Source organism: Pterocles gutturalis, unplaced genomic scaffold, assembly GCF_000699245.1.
Source record: "Pterocles gutturalis isolate BGI_N339 unplaced genomic scaffold, ASM69924v1 scaffold19130, whole genome shotgun sequence".
Lineage (NCBI taxonomy): Eukaryota > Metazoa > Chordata > Aves > Pterocliformes > Pteroclidae > Pterocles > Pterocles gutturalis.
Window position 1 is genome coordinate 6,007 of NW_010146262.1, and position 21,188 is coordinate 27,194.

The following is a 21,188-nucleotide window of genomic DNA, read 5'->3' on the forward strand; positions in this document are numbered from 1 at the left end:
AAAAACAGGAATATGGTTGCAAAGTTGCAAGAATAGGCGGAGATAACAGCCTGGAATGTGTGAGGGTTTGGTTTTTTTTGTAGGAGTATCTTACAAACTGGATTAGTTTGAGAGTATTCTAAATAACTTCTACCTGGACTGCTTAGTTCCATTCATTGATTTTATGTTGTTGTGTTTTTGTTTGTTTTTTTTTTTAAAAAAAAAGGTAGCTGCATGGGTAGCAGAAGACACACAGCCCAGCCTCCTGTGGAGCTCACTTATTCTAGCAGTCTGCAGTGGAGGTTCTCTGGTGCCTGATAGTGCAGGTAAGCCTACACTGCTGCTTCTCAGTGCAGGCACTAACAATGAGTCTTTTCTCTGTGCAGTCCAGTTCCATGAAACATGGGAATTTATTCACTTTGAGGACTGCGCACTGTGTCAAACTGGACTGAAAATGACTGGCAAATTTGGTAATCAGTAGGGAACTCATCAGTAGAGATATGTGCAGCAAGATCATATTTATCTTGTTTGTTGACAAAATCAAGCTAAATGATCTCTCAATCTTTTCATCGCCTTATAATGACAGTAAATATCATTAACAGCTTAACTTGACATTTTACTTGAGAATCAGTCTCACAGGAAGAAGAGATGCATGTTAATCTTCATAGCTTGGGATTTTGAAAAACTTCAAGAGCTGTTGACTGCTGCTGAGGCGGTTAAAATCTGACTAGGGCCAGCAGACTGCTTGTCAGCAGGGACCTCTTTCCATGGCCAACTGAGCAGGAAACACACTTCTGCATCTTTAGCCTTCTCTTATAAGGGCACAGCTTTGTGTTCTATATATGCACTTGTTTACCTTATCCTGTGTCTCCCTAACTTTGATCTGTTGGTAGTTCTCAGTCAAGCTTGATAGACAGGTGGTGGTCCCAGAGACCAACGTTTCTACCAAGTTTTATGAAAATTGGTGACCGAGAATCCTGTGAAAGCTTACTGCAGCTCATACTGAGGGGCAAAACTGTACTAATAGAAATACATGTATGGTCAGACATCAGAGAATTGTGTGGGAGCCTGTCCTTATGAGTGTCACAGCCCAAGAAAGCTTCACTAGGAGCTTGTTATTAACCATGCGAGACAAGACTGTGGCAGACTGGAGTTCAGTAGCCTTAGAGCTGACAGAAGTACTCCTTACAGTTGCTGCACAGAATTAAATAGATCTCAGCAGCTGAGAGACGGGCTGCTTCCTTTCATGTTTCTGTAGCTTTTGCTGTGGGTTAATAGCCTCAAGCAAAACAGCAAAGTGAAAGCAATTTAGTTCCTGATGCTTAAAGAGTGTAGGGTAGGTATTGCAAGTTTGGCTACTTACCTTCCCCTGAGAAGTCTTGGGGTGCATGATGTAACTGAAGTGCTGCTTTAAGACAGTAAGAACTCAAAAGCAAGGCAACCAGTGATGGTGTGACCTTTGAATTGGAAAGGCTTCCTCTCTTTCTTTATCCATTCAGTTAGGAACAGTTTTAGGGTTTATTGTAGAATGTGATATGGAGCGCACTTTTTTTTTTTTTTTTTTTTGCTTTACAAACCACAAAATTTACAGGAGTTTTTTGTCTTTGTAATTGGAAAACTTAGGCTAACTTACCTTGCACAACCGGTTCGAGGTAAGAGCGATATAGTATGTATTTTTAAGCCTATTACCAACTGAAAATTTTGGCCTAAGAATTAACACAAATAGAACGCAAGATAAATAAGGTTGGTCCCCAACAGCAGGTGTTGATTACTTGTTTAAATGGTTATTATTAGCCTAGAGGTCAGCAATATTTTATCTTAAATTATGCTGCATCAGAGCCTATATATGCACATACCTGAATTATCTTTATAAATGAATAGCCTTAGTCTTTTTTTTCCCTGTGCCTCTCAGTATATGTCCCATTTTTTAAGTAGTGCTAGTTCAGAGAGAGACATGTGAATCATTCTTCATGAAAGTTTACCAAATGTTGTTGTTAACTTTCCATAGGAAGTAGAAACCTTTGCTGACAAGTAGAGAGTTTATTTATTAGGTTTCTGTGAAAGTAAGACTTCTGTTTTTTTTTTTTCCGTTTTCAATGGTTTTAAAAGTAAAATGACATATCCCTCAGAACAGAGAAGACAATCTTCTGAATATAGACCGCTGTAATGTTACCCTACTAAGCTTGAAAGTGACCTCAAACAAGAACGAGCCGTCTGTTCTAAAAGCAGTAGGATATTAATTGTGAAGCATCTGTTACATTAACGTTGTTCCCACGTGAATGGTTCATAAGGAAATGCTTCACTCATTTTAAAATATAAACTAATTAAATGTATGTATATTTGATTTGAGTATCTTATTTTTAGGTTGTTTTCTTTTCATTGATTTAAGCCAACTTATGCTATTCTGAGTCAAGTCACCCCACAGACTTCTGCTCTTAGCTTTATTTTTCTTTAATTTTGATTTAATGAGATGATTCTGCTTCTCATTAAAAATGATATCTTAAAAACCAAATCTGTGTGAACAATACCTCGTGCAGTCTACAAACATGTTAGTCCCCCTGTGAGATTTATATCGGAAGGCTTATGGTTAAGGCTGCAGAGGCTGTTTAAAGAATAATCAAAGATTGGAAGAAGAACAAGTAAAGAAAAGGGTGGTGTGAGAAGGAATTATGAGACTACAGAGGAATTTGCTATAGTGTTGTAGTCTTATAAATGTGTGGTTGTCTTGTGTACCTCTGTCCTGGAGATCTGGCAGATCTTGGCTATGTAATGACCACTGAAGACACACAGAGCCTCTGGATCGTTGGTATTTCCCAGCATAAAGGAAAACTGAAATTGCATTTGGTTTGAGCAATGCGTTTGATTTACAAGTTTCTTCAGATGTTATATAGGGCAGTAGCTTTGTTGCTCTGCTAGCAAACAAGCCATATTCCTGAGCCTTGCCACCAATTCGGTGTATGGTTGACCTCAGTGAAAAAAATGAGGAAAGCGAGTAGCGGCTTGCTGTTTGGATTTTTTAAGTCATTCTGAGCATACGTTGACATAACTTTCTCTTAGTAAGTTAATGTTCAGCTTAAGTTATTGATAAGCTTGGAGCTGTTGTCAGTACAGATTCATTTAAATAACTGTGGAACTTAACCTTTTTTCCTAGAAACTCAGTGTTTGCATTCTTAGAACTAAGATATTGAATGGGAAATAGACTCGGAAAGGTTTTCCCATGGAAACATCACTCTAGGTTTCCTGTTCTTATACTGTTCTGTGAATCAATTGCAGAGCACTGCTTTATTTGGCTTTGGGAGCAGGGAGTCAGGTGCAAGCCATTATCAGTAGACCCTAAAGCAAAAAAAAAAAAAAAAAGTTCTGAAATCTGTTGATGTTGTTTCAGCACAGAATAGAACAGAGCAAGGCCAAGGCCTCTCCCCTGCATGTTGCGCACTGAAGATGGTGTTTAAGGCTAGATGGATGTGTGGTGTGATTTGGCACAGCGGTTGTTGTGGCGGGTGCTGTGAGGTCTGGGTTAGTGAGCAGCTGTAACAAGACCCATCTATGTTCTCACTTTCAAAGTGGAGAAAGGGGATGCTGGTACAGAAGGTAGACTCTGGATTCTAATTCAACTCTTTCTAGTGAGAGTACACCATACAGATTTGGCGGTATTTTTGATCTCTTTAGAATGATATTTTAAAAAATCTTGTCTGTGCCTTCTTCATGTTTACCCTTGTTTTCTTTATCTGCAGCCTTTGTATGCAGTGGTTTAGAGGGTCTTCACGTTTACCCTTGTTTTCTTTATCTGCAGCCTAATAAAAAAAAAATAGATGAGAGGAAAAAAGTCCTTTGCTAAAATGAATATAAATCGCTCTTAACTCTAGAATGTCTGATAAATTAAAGAAAAAAAATAGATGAAAGAAATCCTTTGCTAAAATGAATATAAATCTCTCTTAACTCTAGAATGTCTGATAAATTAAACTAAGCAAATTCGTTATAACTGCTTACCTGACTGCAGGTTCTAAGTCAGAGCTTCTTAGGTCATCTGGTAATAATCTTGCTTGAAATCAAGTCCAGCTTTTATGATCTTTAAATTAAAACAGCACAAGATAAATCATGGATTACAAGTATTGGTGGTGACATCCAGGTATGAGTAAAGCCAGAACGTTCCTGTTCTGTGTAGAGGATGTAATACCCTGTGTGAAGGCAGAGTGATGTTCAACTTCAAAAGGTTAGAAATTATAGGCCTTGACATACTAGGTTGAAATGGTGAGGCAGAAAGGTGGTCCAGCAGTTTTAAAAAGAAAGGGGGAAATGGGCACATTTCTGAATCTGATAGGCAGTGGTTTTTTTCTAAGTAGAATAATGGTGAATTCTAATAGTGAAGACCTGGTACCAGTGATGACAAGCCCCCAGGCTTTAGGATAAATCATGCTGGAGGAGGTATCAATGGGCAAGCAGAACCCAGACTGTCTTAAGAGTTTTGCAGAGGGAACAGTAGGACCTTGTGTCTTGCCCACAAGGTTTCTGATAGCTGACAGGAAAGAGAAGCCCAGCAAGAGCGTGTTCTCAGGGGGCAGTTTGCTCATAATACAGGTAGGAAAATATTTAAGGAATGGAGGATGCTGTCAGTCAAAACCAAGGCTTATGTTCTTGCCTGCTTTGTGAGACTTGTTTTCTTAGTTTCGTTTACCTGCAGTGGCTTGCTTAGGTCATTGCAGTAAAGTTTGCCTAGATTGCTAGTGAAGGTTTTGGCATGTTGAAAATGTTTCCCTGATTTTGAACAGAAATGCAATAGTAATTCTGTTTCTTGTTTTTAGTGTTTCAGGTTCCCAGTACTCTTGCTTTTGAGATGCATTCTAATTATTGCTTGCAACTTGTGATAATATGTGCATGTAATAAATCTTTGTCACTTTATATTTCTAGGTCCACTGGCCTTCTTTCCTCAGTGGAAGCTGAAACATTATGATGTTATTGTAGGTGTTTTGTCAGCTCGACACAATCATGAACTGCGCAGTGTTATAAGGAACACTTGGTTCAAGCACCTGAAACAACATCCTGCACTGAGCCAACGGTAATCTTTAGTGTTTTGTAATTTGGGGCTTTGTCACAGGGTTGGAAAGACTGTAATGACTATAATGCTTAAATATCTTAATCCTCTTTTTTTGAAAGTATTTCCTTTTTTTTTCTTTATCTGTGAGCATCTTGCACTCTGATTTTTTTTTTTTTTTTGATCTCCATAGTAATATGTAAGGATACTTCTTGTTTTGGGCTGTAACTTATTTTTTATGAGAGGAATAAAATGTAATTATTGTTCACGGCTGGTTTTGTGTTTAGTTGCTGCTGTTCATTAGTGACATATAAGACTTTCCCTTTTCTCTGTTGCAATGTATGCTTTACATGGTATGCAATTTACAATTCTTAGTAATCCAGGATACTTGAAAGCACGCAGGATCATATTTGGTGAAAGAACCATAAAAAACTCTTACAGCAGCCTCAACTGTAAAGTTCAGATTTATTTCCTACTGAACCAGGTCCACCAAACTGCTGCAGTGTGAGTGACCAGCAGAACCCTTCCTGATTGCTTGCATAGACCTGACAGTGTACAGACAGCTCTGTTCTTGCTGAGAAAGTTCTGCTGCAGTTTGTTCCTGAAAGCACTGTTGTCTTGATAGGCCTCCCATCTTGGTACCTGCCTTGCTTTGAAAGCCATTTACTGTTCACCAGGTGGTGTCAGCATGCAGTTTGGAGTGAAGCATAGCTACTTCAGTCATCTGAAGGTGTCACCTGCTTATATTCCAGGAGGATATTTAGCTGCCAGGTGGAAGACTAGGCTAAGGTGGATCTTCTTGCTTTTTGTTCTGCTTGTTATCTCCTGACTGTGGCACAAATGTGATAGGGGCTGGAAAGAGCAACCTCGTGTTTTGCTACAACCCAAAACTGAGACATTTCATTGTAATGGATAGTCCGGAGTCCTTGTTCCTCCTCTGATGCAATGTGTCTTTTTTTCCTAGTATTATTTTTTATTTCCTTTTGAATGCAGGATATTTAAACAGTCTTGGATTAAGTACCAAAGCCAGGCAGGGAAAGGGAGGTCTTCAGGATCCTTCAGTTTTGCCTTAGGTCTTTTTCTGTTTAGCGTGCTGGCTGTCTTGAATCCCATTCCTAGTTGTCAATCTTCCTCTGTCCTCATTACGAAATGTAAAATGCTAATGTGGGTTTGGAATTGAGCCCCTATGAGGGGGATTCATGTGCTTGTTCTACATACAGACTCTTATTGCTGACTTTTAAGGGGTTCGAAATCTTAATCCTGTGAAAGACAGACCACTGTGATGAAATAAGTTTATTGAAGACGGAGGGAGGAGGGAAGAGAACTGATGTTAATAAAACCAAATTATTTTAGTGTCCTTGTGAAGTTTATAATAGGTGCTCATGGGTGTGCTGTGCCAGTGGAGGACAGAGAAGATCCCTACTCCTGCAAACTTCTGAACATCAGTAACCCAGGTATAGAAGTTAACTTTTAAAAATTCTGTGATCTGAACTAGAGCTAACCATATTTTCTGAGAGTAGTCTGCAGTGCTTGACTGAGACAGCCAGTCTTGAAAATAAATGCTGCCTAGAACTTGCTGTCTTACATACTTGTGCAGGCATGAAAGGGAGAGATCTTTGGGGTGTGAAGGCGAGACCATTGATTTCTAATTGATTTGCATTTTCCTTGTGTCAGGGGACAGTGTCTCCTGTATAATGTACACTTTTACTCAATCCCTGTGTAAAATGAAGTTGGAGAGAGACAGAATGACCCGGTCTTGGTGTCATATAGGAATACAGTAGTAAGGTGACAGTCTTGAGTGTCAGATGGACTTCTCTGGTGACGTAGTTAATTCTGAGCAAGTCTGGCTGATAGGTTTTTCAGATTCAGCTCTAGAGAGAGAGCAATTAAGAAGCGTACCATGGGAAAAACATGAAATGCTGCCATACAAAAATTCCTAGCTAACATTGTAAGTTCTTCCTGTCATCTTTTTTTTTTTTAAATATTAAATTTTTGCTCTTTAATTGCAAGTTAACTAAGGACTGCTTGGCACTTAAGCTATGATTCACCAAAAAATGAAACTTCTGTTACTTTCTCTTTGAATGGCAACATCTACTGCTTAGCCAATCTCCCAAGAATAAACGGTACCTCAGGGCTTAGGGAGGTGATAATGCCAAAAAGCAGGCAGCTGAATTAAGTGGAGGTGTATACTATTTTTATACATGAATAATTATTTTAATATGCTAATATACAGATATTCATGCAGTCAAATAGCACTTTTCACTCTGTGGATTTATGATGTTTCTAGTCTTTTCCCTGTGGATATTGACTTGCAGTTGCTGTGTCACTCTGAGTTTCTCCTTGCTGCGGTGTGCAGCCAGTTGTATTTTCTTCTCCTCCAGCATTTGATTATCCTTGTGCACTAGCTAATCACAATGCTTTGCGTGTATCCAGTGTGCTTTGTGTGTGTTCAGTTCAAGAACTATGAAGTCTTCTCACATTACCTCTGTCCTTTCTTTTTCATACAGTTTTGAATCAGGAAATTGAAGCATTCAGTCTCCCTGAGGACATACCTTCTGTGCTATCTGAAGACAGAATTGTCAGTGTGAACTTTCGTGTACTTTACCCCATTGTCATTACCAGTCTTGGGGTATTTTATGAGGCTGATGGGGTGGGATTCCAGAGGAACATCACTGTAAAACTGTACCAGGCAGAACATGAGGTAGAGTATTGTAGTTATTTTTTAAAAGTGGACTAAAGCATGTTGTCTTTTTATTGTGGATTAAATTCTTACAAAAGGTGACATGCTGTGTTGGTGATTTAGAAGAGAAGTACTTAACTGACAAGTATATTAATTATATTTTTCTTCTCTTGCGTTATAAATTCTTGTTTCACAGATACATATACACACATATATTCTGGATGAGGAAAAGATGAAATTCACAAAGTGCTACGAGTTAATTTAAATGCCCTTTTGGAAGAGCACTTATATCTAATTCCAAGACACAATTTTGGTTGCATTTGAGGTCCTAAAGTGTTGATAGGTATCAAGGAATAAAAAAATAAACTGTTGAATATATTTAAAACACATGTGCAGAAAGAAACATTTGGTGTCTTCAAGCAGAAAGATGCAGGACAGCTGTAATTTTTTTCTTGTCTGTCTTCTGGCAAGACATTTTGAGGTTTCTAGAAACTGGTATTATTTACAGGTATTATTTACAGGGAATAATCAAACCTCAGTGATAATTCCCTCCATCTCCCCAGCTGTTATGGATTTGATAGAATAACTTAGAGCTAACTTGGAGGGAAAAAATAATTCAGCATGCTTGTTTCATTTGATATGTTGCATTTATCTCTACCAATAACTCCATGGGCCAATTTCAAGTTTTCTGGCTGTGCTGCAGTAGAAAGAATTTTAAAATTAAGCTAATAATTAAGTACAGAAAATATATCAAAGTATGTATTTTATGGTGAACTTCCAGAGAATTGGGTTTATAGTAGCAAAAGAAAAAGTATAACTTTATCTGCATTAGCTTTTTACTTCCAGTGAAGAAGAAAAATTAGTATAATAGGAGTGCTGGAGACTGTTTTCTGAAGACTGGGAATTTGGCAATGCGGCATCTTTTGTGTCATTTGTTATTATCTAAGAGCCGTTTGGTGGCCTATGTAATACAGTAGCAATTATGTTTTAGGGGTGAGCATTCTCTGTTGCAATTAATAGTAGTCAGCTATTTAAACAGAAGATAAAAAGTCTGTAAAATGGGAGATGAGTCTGAATCTGTCTGTTCTCAGCTGGTTGGGTTCTAGTTCATCTTGCACTCATTCCGTTGTTGTTTGTTGCTATCGTATCACTCCAACACTTGAGTTCTGTGGAGTCTGAGACTGTTGTGAGAATAAAAATTTCGGTAAGTTTTATAGAATTGATAAGCCTCTTTCCATTGTAACTAACTGAGATTATCACAATCTCACAGAACTTTTAATGTGTGGGGGTTTTTTTTCTGTTGTTCACAGGAAGCTCTCTTCAGTGCTCGCTTTAGTCCACCAAGCTGTGGAGTGCAAGTGAACAGATTGTGGTACAAGCCAGTAGAACAGTTCATTTTGCCAGAGGTATGTGCAGTATCAAAATTGCCTGCAGTTCTTTTAAGTCAGCTGGAGAGACTGACTGATAAACCTGTCCTTTGCTTGAGGCAGAAAAGGACAAGTGAAAACCTCTACAATGTTAGTTGAGAGGATATGCTGAAATCCTGGATTTCTTTTTCATTTGCAATGACAGTATTAGTTGAATAGTTGTAATCGAGAAGCTTTTACTCAGGGCTACTGAAATTTTGATTTTCCTTTTCTGGCAGCACTAGTGAGGAATTTTTTTGTTCATTGAACCATGCAAAGAAAAAAGAATTAGAACTTCAAGATCTTTAATAGGGTGTATCTGTAATATACTAGATGGAGTATGTGGTGCACATTAGACTTGACATTTCGCGTTTTAAAACCTGTCAACATCCCACGACAGAAGCATTTTTCTGGCTTTTTTTTTTTTTTATTTTAATGGGTGCCCCTCGGAAACTTTGGAGAAGACTGCTTTTTGGACAGTGATGAGTGTTAGCATTCTTGCTTGTCCTGAGATACCATTAGCTAAGCTAATGGGACAGGGTCTAAAGTATTTTTTTTTTTTTTAATCCTCTTTGGGATTGGGTATGCAGTTGAAGAGTAGCATTTTGGTGTAGGGATATAGAACCTGCTTGTGGCTGCTTAGGAAGGAAGGTGATTAAACACAGAAGGAACAGAATATAGGAAAAAACCTGGTATTGTTACAGTGGAGGTTCAGTGAATACAAGTTGACTCAGAATGAGAATTCTAGTTCAGCAGACCCTCCCAGGTACAAGGAGTTGTTCCTGGTGGACCAGTGATCTCCCACTAGATATGTCAGCTGCCATTTTAGGCTGTTTCCCTTCATTTACGTACTCTCCTGTATACCCGGTTCCTTGCTGCTATTTCTGTGAGTTGTCTCTGGGTCTGAGTTGTTTTGTTATGCAATAAATTGTTTTATGAAAGAATGGGGCAGGAGAAGACTGAAGGGGGAGGAGAAGACTTTTGGGGCCAGTTTAATCCCTGATTTATTCCCTTGGCTCTATAAGAATGAATGCATTTGGAAACCTGCTATTTTTAAGGGAATCCGCAGCTGATTAATTGGTTTATCATCTTAAACAGTTTTTACTGAATTCTATGTAAGTTCGTTATGCTGACAGGAGACCTTTCGGGTGAACCCAACCTCTTGCAGTATTTTGTGCATGTGTTTTGGCAATCTAATTTGATATCAAAATGATTCAGGGTTTTTTACTTTTTTAAAGAGAGGATTGGTTACCCAGTATAACATGTAAGTAGTATAATATGTAAGCCTTTTCCCTGTAAGACTTTGTTCTGAGATATAAAAATTCTAGGCAGTTGTAATTTTGCTGTAAATGATTGTATTTTTCCTGAGAGGGAGATGGAAGTATTTCATTTAGAAAGGGGATATTAGTATTCAGCTATTTCCTTGTGTGGGCTTCCTTAATCTGATACGTGTCACACGCTGAGTGCTTACAGGATAACATGATGTTTCTAATGTAGATTGATAGGGCTTATGCACAGCATGTAGTTTCCTGTGATACTTGGGATGCTGAACCATACAAGATGATTCAGAGGAGACAACGCCCACGTGTTCCTGTCTACTTGTTTGAGAGCAGTAAATTTAGTGAACTGTTTAATTGTCACAAGATGGTTTCTGAGACAATATCTATTCTCTGCCTTTCCACCTTCAAGAAGTAATGGATTGTACAGACTGCTGAAGAGCTTCATTCATCTTCCAGCTGAAGTGCTGCTCTTTCTGCTCGTCTCAGAGAAAGAGGGGGAAATGCAGCATTAGAATAAGCATCTGGCAGGCCAGATTGTCAAAGACGGAATCGATCATTCAGCTTTGGAATGACTGAAAGCACAGAAGAGCAGAACCACTAGCAGATAACTAAAACTCACCCAGGGGCTCTTAGAGCTGTCTTAGCAATGCAGTTATTTTGTCAAAAAGCCGTGGGCCACTTGCATGAAAATGGGACTCCGTACTATGCATATTCTGTATTACTAATGGGGAGAAGTCGGAGAAATAAAAAGCACAGCACTGCTTAACATTAGGAAAGGAGTTTGCAAGGCTGCATTATGTCAGTACACCTGTTCGGTATTCACTGTAAATGCCACTGCACTCTGGCAGCAACAAGGCTGGAATTTAAATGGGGAAAAACAGATGATGTAGTCTCAGGTGTGCCACTAATGTTCTGCTTTAAGCATTTTCAGTCCTCAGCTTTCATTAAGCGGCTTAGAGTAAGAACAGTCGAAGGCTAAAGTCATTAGAAAATTTGCTTACAAATCTCTCAACCTGGAAAATAATGATAGTTTGCATCTTCAGGATACTTTGCACTGAGGTTTGCTGGTAATAACTGATTAAGACTCTTGGTACATATGTGAAGTCGGTATCAGTAATAGTCAGTGGTGAGAATTTTAATGTTTCTGGTTGCTGAGAAGTGAAAGGACTGTCAGGCTCACTAAACGACTTACCAAAGGTTGTGTCTGTAAACACGGCACAGAAATGAGATTGAAGTCCAGTCCCTACCGCAAAAAAAACATTGGAATAGGAGATGGCAGCCACTGCAAATAGAGAAATTGAGCATGTGGGTTTTACTGTGCAGGGTGTTCAGGGGTCCTGTCGCTAAAAAAATCTTAGTTGTGGTCCATTTGTTTAGATAACTGACAGGTAATTAAACAAACAAGAGGAAGGTATTAAGCATGCAAGTCGGGCTTGAATAAACACTGACTAGCTCTGTTATTAGATTATAAAGCTGGCATTTTAAATAATAGATGGGAGACTGCTGAAATACGCAGCTGTCATTAAATACCAAGACCGTTGCAGATGTTAAGATCTACTTCTAGATGAAAGCAAAGAATTGAGCTGAACTCTAAGCTTGACTTTATGGTGTGTCAGTAACTGTACAGTTTTGGGAGAAGGTTTCTGGAGTAAAAGGAAGGTAAAATGGGGAAAAGCTGAGAGGTTAGTACAAGTAAACAAGCTTTCTACAGCAACAGAGATGCATCTACAAAGAGTTGAAGCAAGTTGTTTCTCTGTTCCAAGGTCCACACTACCAGTGTGAAATTGGAAGAAACAAAACAGAATGCTCTCATCTAGCAGCCAGGAGTATAATCACCCTACAGCTACTCTATGCTACCTTGTCATAAGGGTTAAATTACTTTTAGAAATATAATACTACTAGTACTCTTATCTGTCTGACATACCACTTGTCCCTTTGCATGTTCTTAGGGGGTCTTCAGGAAAGTCTGATGAGTGATACTTGGACTGTTAGGTGTTCAGGCTATATCTTGCATGAAGTTGACTATTTTAAAATTTAAAAAACCCCAAACTGTTTGATTTTCATCCTTTGAAGTCTTTGAATACCTGCATAACAGTGTTTTGCTCTCTTACCAGAGTTTTGAAGGTACCATTGTGTGGGAAAGCCAGGATCTTCAGGGCCTTGTTTCAAGAAACCTTCATAAAGTGGTGGTGAATGATGGAGGGGGTGTTTTCAGAATCATTACAGTGAGTCACCTCACCTTCCCTTCCCCCACATTTCTATTTTTCCTATAAGTCTTGGGTATTTAGCATTTTGCTTTCCTGTGTTTCTTTGTAAATCGTTTGGCTTCTCTTGTCTCAGAAGGGAAGTTTGCTTTGCCTTGCTTAAAGGACATGGGCATGCAAAAAATTATACTAGTAAGTGGCAAAACTTCTATTTTGAAGGGAGTAAAGTTCACCTATTGTCTTTGTCAGGTGTGAAGTAGTATCAGTATATCAGAGACGGCAAAATGTGGGTCAAAAATCCTGTGCTGAAATCCCAGTTGATGGGATTAAGACTGTTTTTTGTTTTTTTGGCAGTGTTTCCCTTTTCCTGTCAAGTGCTGCTTGCTTAAACATGCTGTGCTGTTGAAATTTGGCCAGAGTAACTTCAAATTTTGCTCTCAACTCTGAAACTAGTTTTCTAAAAGTTTCATCAGAACTCCTAGTTTTAGGTGAAACTTAAAAAATGTCACAAATCTTTACAGTTAAAAATTTTAGTCTTCGTCTTTCATTATGCAGGTACCTAAACCAGAAGAGCTTTAAATTAATTTCATTCTCAGTTGCCAGAAAACTTCACACCTTAAAATGAGAGGTGCACTAATTTATTTCTCTCCATCAATCTGTCTCTAACAGGCAGGGGAAGGGTCACTGCCACATGAACTCACTGAAGGTGTGGAGGGAATAGCAGGTGGTTTTATCTACACTGTTCAAGGTAAGTCTGCAAAATGTAGGATCACATTTGATGTTATGATAAACAGGAACTTCTGAGGTAAAATTCATGCTGTCTCTTTGAAGTTGATCACCTTAAGTTTTCTTTTAGTAGAAACAATTTTTTTAATGCCTAATGTCAATGTCCGGATGTGGTTTCTTTGCTTGCCCTTTGTCGCTACTCCAAGTGACTTGCATCTCTTTGTCTTTTTATTAACAGAAATACCATTTTTATCTAGAACCTCTTCTCAGTCCTTTGTTTTTGCTACCTAAACCCAAGCTAAAAAATGTGCAATTAAATCTTTCCCTGATAATTTTCACATATGATAATTTTCACCTATGCTACATCAAAGCAATGCCAATTTGATTACATTTAGCACAGGGTTTTTTTTGTTTGTTTTGGGTTTTATTTTTTTGTTCTAGAAATATATGCTTAGGTGTAATTGATACAACAGGTAGCCTCTACCAGTAAGAATAATAGTGAAGTCCCAGACAGCTCTTTGTATTAAAGAACCTTAAGAAGTTGAATCCTTTTATTACTGAAAAGAGAATACTTTTTTACTTTAAACTTTCTGTATCAGACCTTATACAAAAATATATTTCTTTGCTGTTCTGCAACTTCTAACATTTAATAGAAATTTTCAAATTAATTGTAGGATTTTCAAAACCCCATTGAGCTGAAGCCTTCTTCAGATTAATTTTGCCAGTATGTCATGTATAATCCAAGAGAAACATGTGAAATAGTATGTAGGGATGCATCGTTGTCTAATGATGGGTGCTGTTTCTTTCAGAAGGTGATGCTCTTTTAAAAAGCCTCCATACTCGCCCAGAAAGGTTTACGAGTCACATAAAAAATCTTGAAAAAGAAGATGGTTTATTGAAGGAAGAAAGCAGTACCTATGATGATATTGTTTTTGTAGATGTTATTGACACTTACAGAAATGTTCCAGCCAAACTGCTGAACTTCTACCGATGGTAAGTTGAAAAGAAATGTAGCTGACAGTGGTAGTTGCTTGCAAGTTTGTGCACTTATTTAACAAATTTCATGGTTATGAATGTAACTGAAAAACTGAACTGTGCTTTCAGTTCTAAAAAGGGAGTTTAAATGTCAAGACTTAGATCTTCATAATCGTTTCTTACAGGTTAGCAAATTTTCAAGATTTAGTAATAAAAGGCTTAAGGAAAATGCCTTTCTTCTTAAGAGAAATTCCCCTTAAAAACAATGTTTGTTAATCAACCCAGGAATACCCCCTTAGAATCTTAAGCTTCTTTGGGTATTTTACAGGTGGCAGATACTCAGATATTTCAGACAGTTAAAGATTACTTTTTTCATATTTGAAGGGTGCTTTACCGAGGAAGAGTAAGTACCAAGTTGTTTCTACAGATGTTTCTTACAATATTCTACAGTTGTATTGCCCTTGAGCTGTCCATCTCAAAGAGTAGGCTACTGACATGTAGCCGGTGGCTTTTAACAGCTGTGCCGCTGTCAGCAGCAGGGATTCGTATCCTTCTGAGGTCAGTATTGTTTAAGATGGATTAATTAGTAAGTCCACCATCTGTCCTGCAGAACAAAACTACAAGTTTGTTTTCTTCTGCTCATACACAAATCCATGTTGTAAGAGCATCATAGGATGCAGCTGCATCTCCTTTCTGTAGGACAAGCAGTCAGCCTTGGTCAATAGGGAAAACATTTAAAAGTCAAGGGTAGGAAAGACATTCCTTTCCTCTTGCTTCCCAAAAAATCCCTGCGGAGTGTTGTGTTGCATAACTGTAGTTTGTGGGCTGCAGCTCATCATCTCATCACTTTTCTTTTTGTCTACAGGACAGTTGAATCAACGAGTTTTGATTTGTTGCTGAAGACAGATGATGACTGTTACATTGATTTGGAGGCGGTTTTTAGCAGGATAATGCAGAAAAAATTGGACAGACCAAACATTTGGTGGGGAAAGTGAGTTGGTTTTTTTAACATGTCTTTTAAGAGCTACCATGTCTTTAGTGAATGGTTGACTGCTTTAAGTCCTGTTTTCATGTGGGTTCCCCTTTTTTTTGCCTAGGGAAGGTAGTTATAAAAAGCAGGACTTTTGTATGTGTAGAACTTTGAATCTCAGAATACAGAAATCAATCCTTTACAATAGCTTTCCAGAGTGTACCTTTACAGTGAGTTGAACTTGCTGAATATCTTACCTAGCTTTAAAATGTGTTGTCTTTCTTGTGGTATTTAAGTAAATAAAAATATTCCAAAAGTACAGTAAACTTAAAAGGCAAGTCTATACTAGAATTGTAAATGTTACTTTTATTGAAGCTACTGTGATTTTTTTCTGATGAGCTTGAGGAAATGGGGTAAACAGGAGAGACAAAATTGCCTTTATAGTCTGCACTGTATTTTGAAGCCCATGACTGACAGGCATTGCTACCCATTTTGCATCTGTCTGAAATGGTAGATCTGATTGATGAATTCTTGAGTGAAGTTCCCCAGCCTGCATTACACTTGTGAATAACCAGCAGGGTCAAAATAGCCCATCTCTTTCCTTCCCTCCACGGAATGCATTGCTACACTGGTATAACATCCAATATAGCAGAAATGCTGCGCTGCTGTAACATTCTGTACAGCACCACGGCACAATGTGTCTTCCTCTTGCCATTTGCCTACTGAAGAAAGCTGGCCTTCGCTGCTAAAGGGGTCTTGCTTCACAAGTCTAGTACTGACTGTTGCTTACTCATAAGGTGATTTAATAAGATGTGTGGAAGTGTGTGTCAAAGTGTGTGGAATAGCTGTCTATCTCGTGATGATCTCAAAGATCTGAGAGGTGGGCATGTGTTCTCTAGCCTGTACAAAAACCCTGAGCGCCTGGTGCCAGTTAAATTGCCTTACGACTACCTTTACCATGTGGCAAAGATAAGATCGGTTCATTCTAGCAGTGTAAAAGGTCAGGACCTTGATGACAGGATGGAAACCAACTTGCAAAAGGAAAAATAGCACTATGTGTAAGCTGCCTGGGCTGCTATTCCAGCTGGTGTAAGGAGCATGTTCTTGGCTGTAAGAGCTGAGGATGTCATACCAAAGAGATTGCCCTCCTTCTCCCTAGTCGCCCTACCTATGCAACAGTAGGTGTCCCTGCCTTTGGGTTGCTGCCTGACATGGGCTTGCTCCTGGGCCAGAGTTTACTGGTTACGTGTTCAGCTTTGTGCGTAACCACTGACTGTCTTCTGAATGGTTTTGGGAGATCCTTCCAAGCTCTTCTACCTTTCAGCACAGTGACATCTTTTGTATTTAGACCTGAGTGCTGGTGAAAATGTAAATGGAATGCTGTTAGGCTTCTCTGAGAGCTGGTTTTGGTGTGTGGAGACCTTAACTTCCTGAGCAGAAGGTTAATATATTTGGCCCTCGAGGTGACTTTGTTGATGGTCTCCCTTCCTTCTGCTCCTCTGGGCATGTGTCTTGAGAACTCTGCATTCTTCAGCTCATCTTGGAGAGAACGTGCTTATCTTAAATTAACATTACTCTGTTCTTTGAAAACTGCAGTCAAAAGATGAGCCACCCGCAGGCATGAGAGGCATCTCTGACAGATCACTGATCGTGTCTGCAAATGACCAGATTTATGATGGGGCAGAATGTACTAAGGTGTTTCTGAGAGAGATTAAATCTCATGAGTGGTGTAAATGGAAAGGCAGCTCACCGAAACTGGCTCATCTACCACGCTATGGGAAGCAGTGAGAGTTCAGAGTAGTACCTTTTCTTGTCCTTAATTAGGCCAAAAAGAAATTTCAGATACTTGAAGTTTTCCACAAAGATAAGTTTTGTTTGTAATATGAACCTCCCCTTTTCCTGGGGTGTCAGACATGCTGTTGAGTGTAACACTCTTCACGTTCTAGTGACGTATTTCTAGGCTTGCCTCAGAATAGCAATTGAATGAACTTACAAAGATCGAGAATGCTTTTTTCTGCAGACTGAAAAATGAGTTTTGCTGAGTCTTGCTGCAGAAATGGTGTGTTAAGGTATCGAGTAATTTTATTAGGCTGCTGACAAAAGGAAGTGACAAGTTGTGCTGGGAGAGTGCTTTTCTGTATGTCTGTGGAGAAGTTGAGGAGGTGACACCTGCAAGTGTAAATTCTCTAATAGTCAGAGTCCTCAGGTAAGGCAAGTGTGAGGTGTAGTGACCAGTGCTGAAAGCCCTACAGAAGTATAAAGTGGTTAGCAAAGCAGGTGTCCCTGGGTCTAGAGGGGGTTGTACCCTTCCTGCTGTGACTCGCTAGAAAGGAAGATACTGAGTCTAAAGTGAATTCAGGTATCGGATGTGACTTTTATCTACTTGGTGCTTTAACATGTCAGCTTCAGCTGTGAATGTGTAGAGCCTGATAACAGGTCTGCCACTCTACTGCAATTCCCCTCTTATGGGGCTGCTGTCTGAGGCGACAACTCTTAGGAGCTCACTACGGCTCTTAGCTGCTTGTGCTAATGACTGAATTGAGCAGTGCTTGAACCTGTTTGCAAACAGGGGAGAACCTGGTGCAGTGACACAGTTACGTCACTTAGCGGTGAGTGCATGGAGTACTAGTTAGGTAAGAGGAGCACAGTACCAGCCTGTTCCTGACCAGGAAAAGCAGGGCACTCCTCGCTGCCTGACACAGCAGTCTCACGGGGGCTGTAGTGCTGCACGGTGAGGCAGCGTGTCCCAGCTGGCTCTGCCACACTGCCTGGGGGTGGCAGTCAGTGCAGAGACTGTGCCGACAGAGCACTGCTGGCTTTCTGCACGCCTCTAGTAGCAAGTACAGTCTTCCCTAGTGAAGACAACTGCTGGGAAGGTTTTGTAATTCAGTGATGGCAGCCTTTGTTGAACATCTGCTTTGTTTAATTTCATTTGGAAAACAGCTTAGAGAAGGTATATAAAAAACCAGTCCTTTGCCTTTCTTCCTCGTTTTTAAGCACCTACTAGTTTTATCAGGAAAAGGCATTGTGTAACATTCTAGTTAACTGCCTGGCAGAGGCACTGCCTTTGTGTCATGTTGATTAACCAAAGGGGGGTGGACTGAGATGTGCCCGTAACAAGACATACTTAAGGACACTTGTGCTTACCTGGATCAAAAGAGCAGGTGCAGACATGCTGAAGACTGGACTGTGAGTGTTGCGTCTTTTTCTGTTCTGAGAAATTTCTCTTATTACCCAAGACAGAGACCAAAGAACAGTTACACTTTCAGCTGTTGTGTTGGATTAGATGTGTGCCCTAGAGTAACAAGGCTAGGAAATGTAATTAGGATCACCTTCTACTTCCTCCTCTTAATAGTTTATTATCAGTGTTACTTCAGTTGTTAGCAGTGTTCATAGGTTTCACAGAGGGCTGGCTGTGTGTAAACATCTCATGTCTAATATGGTCTTCAGTTTCAGACTAAATTGGGCAGTTGATCGAACTGGGAAATGGCAAGAGCTGGAATACCCAAGTCCTGCATATCCAGCCTTTGCTTGTGGGTCTGGCTACGTCATCTCCAAAGACATTGTTCAGTGGCTGGCAAGCAACTCTGAAAGATTAAAGACATACCAGGTATTAAAGCATTGGTTCAGTTTTTCTATCTTAAACTGGTCTGGGGAGCAGCATGATGAGCTGGAAAGAACATTTCTCAAGTGTCAGTGTTGCGTTCCCCTGGTTGATGCTGGCTTTTTGCAGTGCTTTTGGTCACTACGCTTAGTGTCTGTTCACAACTGGTCAGAGCAGAAGTGTTTGGGACTGAGAACCTCTGGAGCTGTAATCTTGAGTTTTGTACTGTCTTCTTTTGAGAACAATGTGCTATCATGGGAATGTTGGGAGGATTAATTTCACACCTCTAAAACAGTCAGACATAGGTTTTTGTAGTTACCGTTTTTTACTGCTGGTACATGATGCAACTTATTCTAGTTCACAGAGTCATGCTTTGTGCTTTCCTGGTGCTAATATCTGTATTTTTTACTTTAATGTGTTGTCTCAGGGTGAAGATGTGAGTATGGGCATCTGGATGGCAGCTGTAGGACCCAAGCGATATCAAGTAAGTCTGAAGAAATTCTTTGATCTTATGGAAAGAGAACATGCCTGTTGGTCCAAGTAGCATAAATTAGAGGAAATGCCTTTTCTTAAAAAAAAAAAAAAAAAAAAAAGTTGAAACAGCCATTGGATTGAAATCCAGAAGACACTTGTTAAAATGTATTTAAAAGAAAAACCACAAAAACCCCACAAACCACCCCCCCTGCCAGCACCCCCCATCCCCACCTCACAAGTTCTCTGACTAGGTCTGCCAGATCAGAGAGGGACATGTACCTCTAGTTGGTGACCTCTGTGTGCAAAGTTTGTTGCTAGAAACAATGAAAACCTGATTCTTGGAAGTAGAGGTTGCTGAAGAGTAATTTTTTTGTATGAAAAAGCTATTGAAATGGCTCTCTCTCTAACAGGATAGTCTCTGGTTGTGTGAGAAGACATGCGAGAGTGGCATGCTGTCTTCACCCCAGTATTCTCCACAGGAACTGAAAGAGCTCTGGAGATTAAAGGAACTGTGTGGAGATCCTTGTAGGTGTGAGGAAAGATGATGGACTTGCCTTGGAAAACAGGGTAGCATATAATGATTGTGAAAAAGTGTACATTTGGATTCATTCTTGGAACAATAAGGAATATTAAGGTATCTTTTAATGTTGAGTTTCAACTAAAGTATAACAATATTTGCACATCCCTTTTGATAATTACAACTGGACTCATACTATTCATTTTCTATAGTATAGATGTTGATCTGACAAAACTTAAAATGTTTAAGATAAAAAATTTCCTTTTTATATAAAGTCAAAAACTTACTTGTAATTAATAAATGCACATAAGAATACCGACTAGCCTGTCTTTTGTAAATTAAAGACTACTGATTTAACTCAGTATAGAGCCTTACCAGGATCCAGTGGAGAGCTGTGCTCAGCACCAGGGCATCTGATAAGTCTTGCGGGTGCTGTGCTGTCTGAGGGGGTGCCGTGGTCAGTGCAGGGGCTGGGACAGCTAAGGGTCAGGATTTATGTTTAGACCATTGTCATTTTACATAAAAACAATATCAAAGTTTGCTTATACCAAATCTTGAAGTACAGCAAACTTCACCTGAGCTAGGAGGGGTTTCTGATAGCTCAATGTGTTATTAGATACGAATTTAAGGGTACAGAAGTGAAAGTAAAATAAGACTGAGGAACAGTGCTCTGAAGAATGTAAATACATAGCAATGCCTTGCGGTATGCTGAGAACTTATTGATACAGTGGGATGTTAACACTGTAGGGTAGAATAAAGGTACTGTCAGATTTTGACCTTAAACATGTCTTCTACAATTACTGCTGTTTTACTTTTGTTTGCTTTAAGGTCTTTCAAAGTAGGTGAAAACGAAAGAGCAGGTTGCCTCTTTCAATGCAGCACTGATTTTGTCCTATTATAAGTGAAGAGATCACAATTAAATCATGTACTCACTTCAGTAAAACAAATTCACACTGTTGCAAGGGGAAGGTAGTATAAAGTCTGGCAAAAGTTCCTTTGACTTTTATTTAATTGAAGCATTTAAGTACTATTTGGTATCTCTCAAGTAAGACAATTGAGCCAAAAGCTTTCATGGAGACTGACAATTCAATTTAGGAGCTGAAAGTATTACTGTATAGCCCTCTGGTGCCACATACAAAATTCACATCCTGCCTGAACAGATGTAGAGAAGAAAGTCCGTAACCCTTCTGCCGTTCCAGTGTTGGCTTTTCCTCCAGTCTATCAAGAGAGTCCCTTCTTACCCCCGTACTAACACACAGTCTCCATAGCTGAAAGTATTACTGTATAGCCCTCTGGTGCCACATACGAAATTCACATTCTTCTCTACATCTGTTCAGGCAG

At 39.3% G+C, this 21,188-nt stretch overlaps 1 protein-coding gene across 1 annotated transcript; it reads left to right on the forward strand.

Moving 5' to 3' along the window:
- Positions 1 to 4,887: 4,887 nt before the first annotated feature.
- B3GALNT2 (beta-1,3-N-acetylgalactosaminyltransferase 2) lies at positions 4,888 to 20,274 on the forward strand (the record flags this gene model as incomplete). The annotated part of the gene is made up of 11 exons (XM_010085683.1): positions 4,888 to 5,035; positions 6,365 to 6,465; positions 7,519 to 7,712; positions 9,002 to 9,097; positions 12,492 to 12,602; positions 13,251 to 13,329; positions 14,117 to 14,300; positions 15,148 to 15,273; positions 18,703 to 18,862; positions 19,284 to 19,340; positions 19,741 to 20,274. Coding segments are annotated over 11 exons (1,391 nt in total), but the record flags the coding sequence as incomplete, so codon positions are not given.
- Positions 20,275 to 21,188: the final 914 nt, after the last annotated feature.